This window comes from Hemiscyllium ocellatum, chromosome 11 (genome assembly GCF_020745735.1).
Source record: "Hemiscyllium ocellatum isolate sHemOce1 chromosome 11, sHemOce1.pat.X.cur, whole genome shotgun sequence".
Classification (NCBI taxonomy): domain Eukaryota; kingdom Metazoa; phylum Chordata; class Chondrichthyes; order Orectolobiformes; family Hemiscylliidae; genus Hemiscyllium; species Hemiscyllium ocellatum.
The window spans coordinates 27365802-27377968 of NC_083411.1; the positions used below are offsets into that span (position 1 = coordinate 27365802).

Genomic DNA, 12167 nt, shown 5'->3' on the forward strand with positions numbered 1-12167 from the left:
ACTTACAGCCATTCGTTCTTATGAGCAAGATCCTATATCACTCAATTCTAAGGATCTGACTTGTGAACACTTGCAAACAATAGTTTAGTATTGTACTGTACTGTGTTCCAACTTGCATACAAATTGACTTACTCCAATGGAACCTATTTGTAACCCAGGAGTTTCCTGTTTGCATAAAATTATAAATTGGCTATGCTTCACCTATATGATAGTACTTCAGTGCAATTTAGAGGCATATGCAGAAAGGGAGACGGCTTTCAGGAGAGCACAAGATTTCCATAACTTTGCAGAACTTGGGTTGCTGTACTGGAATTTTTCTCTACAATTACCACTGTTTAGTTTTTAATATTGTACAAGATGAGACTAATTTCTAGCTATCTTATGGGATTTAGCTTGGTTTTGACTTCATTGAACATCAAACATTTTCAAAAATTTCATTCCAAAATGATTCATCCAAGGCTGGAGATCACCAAACTAATTGTCCTTGTATTTCCCGTTTTCAGAATCAATCTGCTTCTCCTCCAACTTTACAAGCTCCAGCTGGGTACTGGGTAACTAGAAGGGGAAGCCCAGTCTCTGTTGCTAAGCCAGTCAATTCATCAGAAGATACTGATGAGCCAAGTGATGGTGGTGAGTAGAAATGTATGATAGGTGCAATTAGATTGATGCAAATTCTCCATTTTTATTTACAAACTCTCATGCATGGGATTCTAAATCTGGTTTCAATGTTGCTAGTTGGGATAAAGAGGGCATGGTGCCTTTGTGGACTTTACTACGGCATGCAATTGGCAGATGGTTCCCTGCATAAACTAGATTCCCAAGATTCAATTCTGAATTGGGTATCTCAAAACAGAATTACTTTTGTAGGTTCCCTCGAGAATTTCATTTCATATACCAGATTAAGTTAGTAAGAGTAATAGGTTTTCATCTTAACATTGCTACTTTTTAGTATACATTTTCTTAAGCTTTACTTAAATTTAGCTGCTGAATATTTGATACCTATTTCTTTTCTCAGGAGACTATCATGAAGACTTTATTTATGCAGCATCAGGTTGGTATGATACATACATACTTTGACAGTTTGTAGTGAAGTTAAGTAGTGAAATTTCCATTCTTTTTAATAGCAAATCCTGTGACTTCATGGTATAAGCTTCTACAAAAATTAAATTGTGCTGAGTTTTATTCTCCTTGATATGGGCACTGTTGTGCAGGCCACATTTGTTCATCCTTTATTCAGATTTTATGTTCATTGTGCTCCTCTAAATTTAATTTGGGGATTCCAGGATATTTACTGGCAAGGTATGTGCAGGTCAGGATAATTTGTGATTTTTTGAGAGATACCGAGCTGCTGATTCCAAGATTGAGTAGAGCAATTCTTTCTTAAGAGAATGGAGAGAGAGGTGTTATTGATGTAAGGTTGACTCTTTGCATATGTAGATTATGCCCACTGTAGCTGTGTCATCTGGGTGACTGAGATGACTAGAACAATTGTCATGAGAACAGTTCAGTTCAGATGTTGGCACTTTTCACAATATTTGAATCTTTGTATATTGTGGAATTGTTTTAACAAGTCAATAAACTATGCATTGCAGAACGTGAAGTCTTTGTTTTTCATGTGGCTGAATGCTCTAGTTCGTTTAGTGATCCCACCCCTCCACTTGCCCATTCTTCCAGAAGTGGTTGTATATTTTGAAGGTCTAAAATTGAAAGCCAAATGGTATTTACAAATGTATTGAGCAATAATCATAAGTCAGTTTGTCCGCTTACATCTGTTTTAACAATGTACAAATTTGTGATCTCTTCTCAAAAGTTCATTTTAAAGCTTGACATTTTCCCATGCTGTTTAATGATGGCTTCTGTTGAACTCATGGTAGGAGTGTTGTAAAATGAAGCAAGATCACTTGTTTAAATAATGTCTGTTCCTGGAGTTCTAAATTAGTTTAATCGAACTAATTGCTTGATCTGAGATCAAGAGATATTTTGAAATTGTTTAAAAAGCTTGCTGCAGTTGAAATTAGCATCTGCCTAATAGCTGCAATAATTCCTGTATTTGCATCAGGATAAGAAATTTAGAAGGAATCTGAATTCCTACTTTCACTGGAACGCTGAAATTTTTGCCAGCTTGGATGCTGCATTAAGAGCAAATTGTATGTTTTCCCTATTGGTTCCTGGAGACACAATTCCTTTTGTTTTAATTTAGCAAGTGCAGGATGTTCAATAATTTTCAATAATTTTCTAGATATGCTTAATGTCTATATATTGTAAGAATGTATTCCAAACCAAGTTTATTCATTCTAACCTGTATTTATTTGTACAGGAATTTAAAGCATTCATTACGTTGAAGGCAAAGTTGTCAAATGTTCCTTGCTTATTCTAAATATATTTAATTCTTTGCTTCCCATGTGTATCCAACTTCAACTCATTTACAGATTCAGGATATTCAGATCCAATGGTGTATAGTACAACAGAATCAACAGCTAATCTTGTAAGTGTGCTTCAATTAATGACTTTTGTAACTTTTACCTGAGTTTTTGAATATTAAAATAAACTTCAATTAAATTTCCAAGTTAATTACAAAATAGAACAAGGATCATTTGCTTTATGCTTGAGTTTGTTTTGGGGGTGATACGTTTTGAATTTTAAGTTATGGTTTTCATTATTTCACATTCAAATTTACTTTTATCTCCTCGTATATAACTGTCCTCATTAACATACTGATTGCTGTTTGTGTAATGTAATTTCCTTTTCGACTGGCCTAGAAATATTTTTCCACAAGTAGTATATTATGCCCTTGGGAACCACCAGTCAGATGAAAACTTTCCACCATGTTAAGACTTGCAAAATGGGGACTCATATTGGAAGCCATTTACCAAGTTGTGATTTGAGAGGTGGGTTTTAGGAGCAAAAATAAAGATGTCGCATCCTATCTAAAGGAGAATATCAAAGATCTTTTAATGATTGTACATTATTACAGAAATGCATGTTGTGATGGCTACTTTTGAGGAAAAAAAACCATGGGGGAGGGGGGGTTTCTGACAACTCATTCACTCACCCACTGTTTATCTTGATTCCTTGGAGCAAAAATGCTACAGAGCCTACATGAGCATTGAAATGAACAATTCCTAGCATTCTCAGCCCTTTGGAATTTCTCCATATCTCAATCCTAAGTAGGCAAATACTTTATCCTTGAGCTGTTCTAGACTTCTCAACCTCTGTGCTCCCAATGAGGTTCCTTCAGAAACTTGTATATTTCAGTGAGATCACCTCTCTCTTCTGCAGAGTTTAGGCACAATTTACTCAGCCTCTCGTCGTAGGGCAACTCAACTTGGGAAGCCATCCACTGAACCTTTGATGTAATGCCTCCAATGTAAGTACAATCCTTTAAAGCTGAAGGGTGTGCTGCAAAGTACTGCCATTGTGGTCTCAAGTCCTGTGTAAATTGTCCCTATTTGTGCTTTAATCCCTTTGCATTAAAGGGCAGTGTTTGCTTTCCTAATTGTTCCTACCTGCACACTAACCTTGTATTCTTTGAACACGTGCAATGAAGTCACTCTCTTTTTAAGCATCAACACTCCAGTTTTAAACAAATAAATAATGAAATTGCTGGAGAAATTAAACTGGCCTGGCAGCACTTAAAACAGATGTTTTAAGTTCAGTGACCCTTCAGAGATGATAGCAGCTAGGAAAAGGTGGCATTTACAGAGGAACCTCCTATTATTCAAATGTCAGGTTATGCAGCAAGATTGCAAGGTCCTGCTGCTCTGCCAAACTCTTATTCGGCATTCTATTTAACCGAATGAAACACTGCCTGCCCATGTCCTTCAGATAATTGAGGTTGCTCTGTATATTTGGGGGGTGGGGGGAGAAGAGGAAGAGGGTGGAATGAATGAGCTGATAAATAGAAACAACTTAAAGTGGAAAAAAGATAGGTAAAAAGATTGACAGTAAGCCAGGGAGAAGTGAAGCTAGATAGGTCACAACAGGGCAATGAGTAGTTGAAAATTAGAGGCACAGAACAAATTGAGTTGTTACATTTGTCCCATCCTATCCACATTGACTCTCCATAGGAGCAATTCACTCGTCATTAGTATGACTTTCTTGCCATCTCCCCTTGGCATTTCACCTTTTCAGATGATATTCAAATATAATTTGTATTGCTTCTTTGAACCTACCTCTGCACTCAGGCATATGTGGATTTTTTTTTGTCATCTCAACAATGTTTGTTCCAGTAACCTGAGATCTGTGCCCTTTTTTATTTCCACCAGTGGGAAGTGTTGTCTACTTATTCAGTTGCCCCATGAATTTTGAATACCTCTACCAAAGCTCTCAACTCTTTTTCCAAAGAAAACAGTGTAACTCTTCCAATCTATATAGCTAGTGCTAAACATCTTTAAGTATAGGGAAGAAGTAAATCATTTCCAATTTGCCTTCCATTTAATATCCAAAATGGTGTTTTCCCTATTCCCATACAGTTTTAAAATAGTCTTTATCTTAATTTCAAGTCCTATTAATGTTTGAATCGCATCACTTTTATCCACACCAGATTGTCTCAAAAATAACTTTTCCACAAGCTTAGTTACTGCAGATGCAGTAATTCGTTGGTGTTGTACTCTTTGAACTTGGTTTCTAAATACTCAAACTGCTGCATTTCCAGTTCACTGCAGTACAAACTTGGTTGTAATTTACTTTTTTTAATGTGTACCACTTGTGTCACCCAAATTTGTGGAATTGGATCTTCACACCATACAGAAGATGCTCTTTAGCCCATAGTCTTACTGTCAAAAATACAAATCTACGCTAGCCCCACTTTAAATTTAGAATACCTACAGTGTGGAAACAGGCCCTTCGGCCCAACAAGTCCACACTGACCAACTGAAGCAAAACCCAGCCAGACCTATTCCCTTACATTTACCCCTTCACCTAACTCAGGCAATTTTAGTATGGCCAATCCAAGGAACATGCATATCTTTGGACTGTGGGAGGAAACCGGAGCACCCAGAGAAAGCCCACACAGACTAGGAGAATGTGCAAACTCCACACAGTCACCCAACACTGGAATCGGGCTTGGGTCCCTGGTGCTGAGGGGCTGCAGTGCTAACCACTGAGCCACCGTGCCACCCCTTGCCAGCACTAGGCCCACAACCTTGAATATTATGACATATTTCCAGTGCTCATTCAAATATCCTGATGTTACCTTTGTCTCAACTACCCTCCTACGCAGTAATTCCACCACCCTACCTCAAAATTCATCCAAATTTATTAGGTGTGGCCTCTCTGAAAAAGCCATGCTAACTACCCTGATCAAACCTTGCCTGTCCAAATGGAGATCCGTTTTCTTCAGACTTTTCTAAATGTTTTATTCAATTCAGTTGGATTTTAAAAATGAGCACAATTTAGATTATGATCTGCTATAATCAGATCCTTAATCTGGGGCAGCTATTCCAATGTATGGAGTAATGAACAAAAAACTGATCACTGTTTATCTTGTAGTCTATTCAGGAAGGATGTTCTGCTGTGGAGTCACCCCAGGAGGGCCAGGTTGCTGCACACTTCAGTTATTCACAACAGGTATGTCCCAGAATAAAGTAATTGGTTCTAGTCCCTTTCAATCTGGCGTTAAATAGGGATGAGTGCATTGATTTTGTTACTAAATACAATTTAAGTTGCATTTCATACTGTTGGATGCACAAATCTCTTGGCATTTAATCTTTTTTGGAAATATATTTGCTGTACCGGTCATAACTGGATGTAATTTGACCATTGACAGATTTCCTGCCATATCCGGAAAAATTCCAATATTTTTGCTCCTGGTCGCACGATTATTTTGCTATCGACTTTCCTGATTCATCCATTCAGTTTTTAAACTAGCAAATTCAAAAAATGTCTATTCTGCTCACACCTGAGCAAATTAACTTTAATTCTCAAAAATGTGAAGTCTCCCAGGATGCTGAGATCTGACAGCACGATCCTTCAGTTGAATCAATGCAGGAATTTTTAAAAATGTTGCTCCCAGTAGCATATCATAACCAATATAATGGTGCATGAGGCCTGATCCAATTAATTGGTGTAATTAAATTGACAAGATCAGCTGTAGTTAACATTTTATAATCTGATTAACCTAATGGCCTCCTATGTTGTAACAGTTCTGTTTTTGGGGGTTTTTGAATTTTCTTGAACTGTAATTTGAGTTGATCAAAGATTTTGTGTTGGGGTGGGGAGGGGTGTTCTGAATGACGGGAGCCCTTATTTTGGTTAACCTGATCTGATGTGCAAAGATGCACTGTTCCCTAAATGAAAGTGAAATATTCTATTCCATTGGTATTAAGTGCATTGTTTTTAATTATTTGCTCATTATCAGTGGCTGGTAAAGTAATTAATTACTATCAGAATCTAATTGACTTGGAGAAGGTAGTGGTGAGCTGGGTTCTTGAAACGCTGCACTCAGTATGTAGGTACATTGCTTGTACTATTGTTTTAAGGAGGGAGTGACAGGATAATTGATTTTCCCATGATGTTCTACCTTTCTATGTAGTAAAAGTTGTGGGTTTGGCAGAATCTGCCACAGGCATCTTGGTGAGTTGCTGCAGTAATGGTGCACACTGCTACCATAGTGTATTGGTACTGGAGGGACTGAATGCTTTAAGGTAGTGCAAGGGGCCTCAGTTAAGCTGGTTGAGGATGGTGTTGAACCTGCACTCAACCAGGCAAATGGGAACGTTTCATCACACTCCTGTCTTGTGCCTTGTAGATGAAACATTCAGGGAATCGGGAGGTGCAGTAACTTTCGCCTTTGACCTGTCCCATGGCCATGGCATTTGTGACTGAATCTGTTAAGTTTCTCTGACCTCCAGAATGTTGAGGAATTTGATGCCACTGGGGATGACAGCCTGGCAGTTTTCTAGCATGGAAATGGGGATTCTCTATGTGCAGTTCTTAAAAACACTCAGCTGTAAACCCTTCATATTCAGAATTAAGCAGGATGTTTGTTTTTAAGATTTACTATGTAAACTTGTTCCTCATTACTCCTAGATGGTAAATTCATCAGTGGCATCCACATCCAGCTGTTCGGCCCCAGTTGCAGGTTTTTCCTCTAACTCAACAGAAGCAAGCCAAACGTCAGTCACTTATACAACGGTGCCATCGCAGACAGTTGTATCACCTGTTCTTGTACCTGCTCATCCTGTTGGACGTCCAGGTATTTAATCCAAAATTGATGCATCTGAAGTTTTAATGCTTTATAAATTTTTAGTTTGAGTTTCCTGGCTGTTTTAGTGTTCGAGGGGGTGTCAACATACAATTTTGTTTGTTTCACAAGTCATTACTAATCATAGATTTTGTGGTGTAACAAAATCAATTTCCATTGAAATTCAACAATAACAAATATCACTTGGCTGTTGAACATGAAAGCCTTTGTTCTTTGTATTCCATTCATGATGGAAAAACTGGGATCTTTTATTGCATAATGCGTTTTTAATGGCGAGGGAATAAGGAGGCAGACAAGGAAAAATCCCTAGTATAAACAGTCCCCAGCATTTAAACCATTCTTCTTTAAACATGCCCAGATCTTTTTCAATATGATTTCAGTTACATCACACTTTGCTATAAGTTATGTTCCACGAACTTGTACTCCACAACCACCTGATGAAGGAGTACTGCTTCCAAATAAACCTGTTGGACTATAACCTGGTGTTGTGGGATTTTTAACATGATTCATTTAGATCATGGTATGGTGTTGGTTAGATCAGTTGGTTGGATCACTGACTTGTAATACAGAATGATGTCAACAGCATGGCTTCGATTCCCAAAGTGGCTGGCATCAATCGTGAAGGGCCTTTCCTGAGTTTACTGAGGTGTGGTGACTTTCCAGTTAAACCACCACCTGTCATCTCACTGACAGCAACCCATCAGTAGTCTAGAAGTATGGCAACTGGTCTGCACCTCATCTGTTTTTGTCTTTGCTCCATCTGCCTTAATACCATTGCCTACAAAATTTATAAAATGTGTTGAAAGTTCCAAGTGTTTTTAAAATCTCCCCTAAAGAAGAGTTTTCAGATTTGTTATTCTTTATGTAGGAAGAACTGTTATGCTTGTGCTCCCTTGAATCAGCTACTTTGTTTCCTTGTGTTAAGTTACTCAGTTGGGGGTATAGTTTCTGTCTACCCAACAAATCATTTCCAACAATCTTTAGTTGGACATTAGGGAATTCAAAGTTAAATCTTAAGGGAAACCACAATGATATGATGTGAGTTAGCTGATGGATTTGCGAATGTTACTGAAAAGCATTGCAGTTGACAGGCAATGGCAAGCATTCAAGAAGCAAAATTGGTGAACTACAAAAATATTTGTTCCTGTTTGGCATGAGTGCACAAAGAACAGTGGCCAAACTAAGGCTTACGAGGGAGGTTAGAGTATTAGGTGTAAAACAAATCATCAAATGGGTAAGCAAAAACAGTAGACCTGAGGATTAGGAGCAACTTAAGTCTAAAGAGGACCAAGGACAAAAAAAGAAATTTAGAGAAACTTTGGTCTGGCAGCATCAGTGGGAAGGAAGCAGAGTCCAGTTTTGGGTCCGGTGACTCTTCAATACTTGGGATACCACCTTTCCCTATCTACCATCACTTCTGAAGTGGGGGAGGGATGAGAATGAGGAGGAGTTTGTGATTCTGAAGAGTCACTGGAATTAGTTGACTCTGACCCCATGGATGCTGCAAGACCTGCTGAATTTCACCAATTTCTATTTTTGTGGGTGAATGGGTTGGCTGTGATGTAAGCAGCCCTTGTCATGGCAGGGCCAGAGATGTGAAGGGTGGGTGAAGGATATGAAAGGTGGTGGTCAGGCCATATAATTGTCAAGCTTGATATCTAGATGAGACTTTGTTCTTCCCTGCCCAGTGTGTGGTTTGGGCTGGCTTCAGTGCTCCAGCAAAACTCAGCATGATATGGAAGCACACAATCCCAATTTCCATGTGGGGTCATTATGGCCTTTAGGATACTATATATCTGATTTAATAATTTTAGGGCCACGTACCACCTCTCATGTCCTTTACCCACCTGACACTCCTGGCTCTATCATGACATGGGCTTCCATCACATCTAACCCATTTTCACCTCTTAATGTTCCTTGTTAACAGCTTATATTTCTCCTTGACTCTCCATTATCCAGCTCTGCCTAACTGCTGTTCTCTCTTGACTTCATTTCTTCTACTTGTGTACTTTTTTCACCTTTTTTCTCATGTCCCTCTATCCCCCACTCTTTATATATAGCCACTTTTCGCACAAGAGTTGCTGGACCTGAAATATTGACTTAGCTTTCTGTCTGCAGATGTTGCCAGACCTGTTGAGTTTTTCCACTTTTTGTATCTTTGATTTTCCACTATTTGCAGTCCGTTTTCTTAAAAAGGAGGACCAAGGGATTGATAAAGATGTGGAAAGATCTTGCAAGGGATATTTGAAAATGTTTTAGATTGTTCATATGTAAAGAGAAAAATTTTGGTGAAAACTAATGTCAGTCTCTCAGGTCAGAAATGGTGAAATTTATATAATGGTGAAATGGTGGAACAAAATATAGCTGACTAAAATTCCTACTTATCTTTTTTCACAAAGACACGAATGATGTTTGTGGGGATCACGGAAGTGAAGCAAATCTATATTAGAGAAGTTGAGAATCTCTCACCAGGTTATGGTCCAACAGGTTTAATTGGAAGCGCACTAGCTTTTGGAGCGATACTCCTTTGTCAGGTGGTAGTGGAGGGCTCAACCCTAACAGAATTTATAGTAAAAACTCAGTGTGATGTAACTGAAATTATACATTGAAAAATTTATTCTAACAGGCTTAACAGACAATCAATTTTTCAATGTATGATTTCAGTTAAATCGTACTGTAAATTTTTGCTATAAATTGTTAGGATTGAGCCCTCCACTACCACCTGATGAAGGAACGACGCTCCGAAAGCTAGTGTGCTTCCAATTAAACCTGTAAGACTAATAACCTGGTATGTGATTTTTAACTTTGTACACCCCAGTCCAACATCGACATCTCCAAATCGTGTATTAGAAGTTATGTTGGAGCAATTGATGGGCTTAAAAGCTGATAAATTCCCAGGGCCTGATCTACACTGCAAAGTACTTAAGGAAATGGTCCTAGAAATTCTTTAGACTATGAAACAGCTTGTATAGGTCGCACGGTAGTGAATATAACCCCACTGTTTACAAAAGGTGGTGGAGAGAGAACTGAATTAGACCAGATAGTCTGATGTTGGTAGTAGGGAATATAGAACACAGCACAGTACAAGCCCTTCAGCCCTCAATGTTGTGCTGGCCTTTTATCCTACTCTAAATGGTAGGATCAAACTAATTTACACACCCTACATTTTACTATCATCCACATGCCGATCCAAAAGTTGTTGATACGTCACTAATAAATCTGATTCTACCACCACTGCTGGCAGTGCATTCCATGGACCCACTACATCTCCCCAAACCCTTCCTACAGTCACCTTTTTAAAATTATGCCCCCCTTGTGTTAGCCATTTCTGGCTATCCACCCTATCTATGCTCTTCATCAACTTGTACACCTCTATCCAGTCACCCCTCATCCTCCTTTACTCCAATGAGAAAAGTCCTAGCTCCCTCAATCTTAAGGCACATCCGCCAGTCTAGGCAGCATCCTGGTATACCTTCTCTGCACCCACTCTAAAGCTTCCACATACTTCCTATAATGAATCAATCAGAACTGGACACTCTATTCCAAGTGTGGTCTAACCAGGGCTTTATAGAGCTGCAGTATTGCCTCGTAGTTATTAAACTCCATTTCCTTGCTAATGAAAGCCAACCCACCATATGCCACCTTAATGACCCTATCAATTTGGGTGGCAGCTTTGTGGTCTATGTCCATAAATCCTTGAAGGTCCCTCAGTTCCTCCATACTCTCAAGAATCCTGCCTTTAACCCTGTAATCTACATTTAAATTTGACCTTCCAAAATGAATCACTTCACACTTCTCCAGGTTGAATTCCATCTGCCACTTCTCACAATTCCACCAACTGTGGTGTCATCAGCAAGCTTACTAACTCACCCTTCCATTTCCTCATCCAAGTCATTTATGAAAATCACAAAGAGCAGAGGTACCAGAACAGATTCCTGCAGAACGCCACTGGTCATTGAGCTCTGGGCTGAATCCTTTCCATTTACTACCACTCTGATTTCTATGGGCAAGCCAATTCTGTATCGGACAGTAGATTTTTCCCTGTATCCAATGCCGCCTCACTTTCTGGATGACCCTACCATGGGGAACATTATCAAACGCTTTGCTAAAAATCCACATCTACCACATCCACAGCTCGATCATCATGTTTTATAACATCCTCAAAAGAATTCAATAAGGCTTGAGGCATGATCTGCCAAGCTCCCTCTCCCTCTCCCAAGTTATGCTTTTCCAAATAGTCTCAAATCCTGTCCCTCAGAAACCTCTCCAACAATTTGGCCACCACTGATAGAAGACTGGTCTATAATTTCCAGGGTTATTCCTAATCCTTTTCTTGAACAAGGTAATAACATTTGTCACCCTCCAATCATCTGCTAGTAATTCAGTGGACAGTGAGGACACCGATCCTTGTCAAGGGCAAAGCAATCTCTCCCTTGCTTCCCATAATAACTTTGGGTATATGCCATCTGGCTCAGAGGACTTATCTATACTCACATTTTTTCAAAATTTCCAACACATCCTCATTGGCATCAGCCTGCTTCACACTGTCCTCACAAATGACAGAGTCCCTCTCAGTGAATACTGAAGCAAAGTATTCATTTAAGGACCTTCCCTACCATCTTCAACTCCAGGTACAAGTTCCCTCCACTATTTCTGCTCTGGCCATCCTCTTATTCCTCAAGTGTAGAATGTCTTGGGTTTTTTTTTATTCTACCTGCCAACGCTTTTTCATGTCCACGTCTAGCTCTCCTAAGTCCATTATTCAGATCCTTCCTGGCTACCTTGAAACCCTCTAAATCACTCTGATCCTTGCTTTCTCAACCTTAAGTTCTCCTCTCGTGTCATCCAAAGTTCCTTCACCCGACCATCCCTCCTTTGCTTCAGTGGGACAAACCTATCCAGCCCTCTCAACAGTGCCCCCTAAACAACCTCCATGTTTCTGTCATGCATTTCCCTGAGAATA

General features: G+C 39.2%; 1 protein-coding gene across 1 annotated transcript in view; it reads left to right on the forward strand.

Moving 5' to 3' along the window:
* Positions 1 to 12167, forward strand: part of alg13 (ALG13 UDP-N-acetylglucosaminyltransferase subunit) — a 66422-nt gene that overhangs the window by 35651 nt on the left and 18604 nt on the right. Inside the window, 5 exon segments of the mRNA XM_060832326.1 lie at positions 504 to 630; positions 1016 to 1051; positions 2430 to 2485; positions 5491 to 5568; positions 7030 to 7195. Of these exon segments, the coding sequence (XP_060688309.1) occupies positions 504 to 630; positions 1016 to 1051; positions 2430 to 2485; positions 5491 to 5568; positions 7030 to 7195 (463 nt within the window).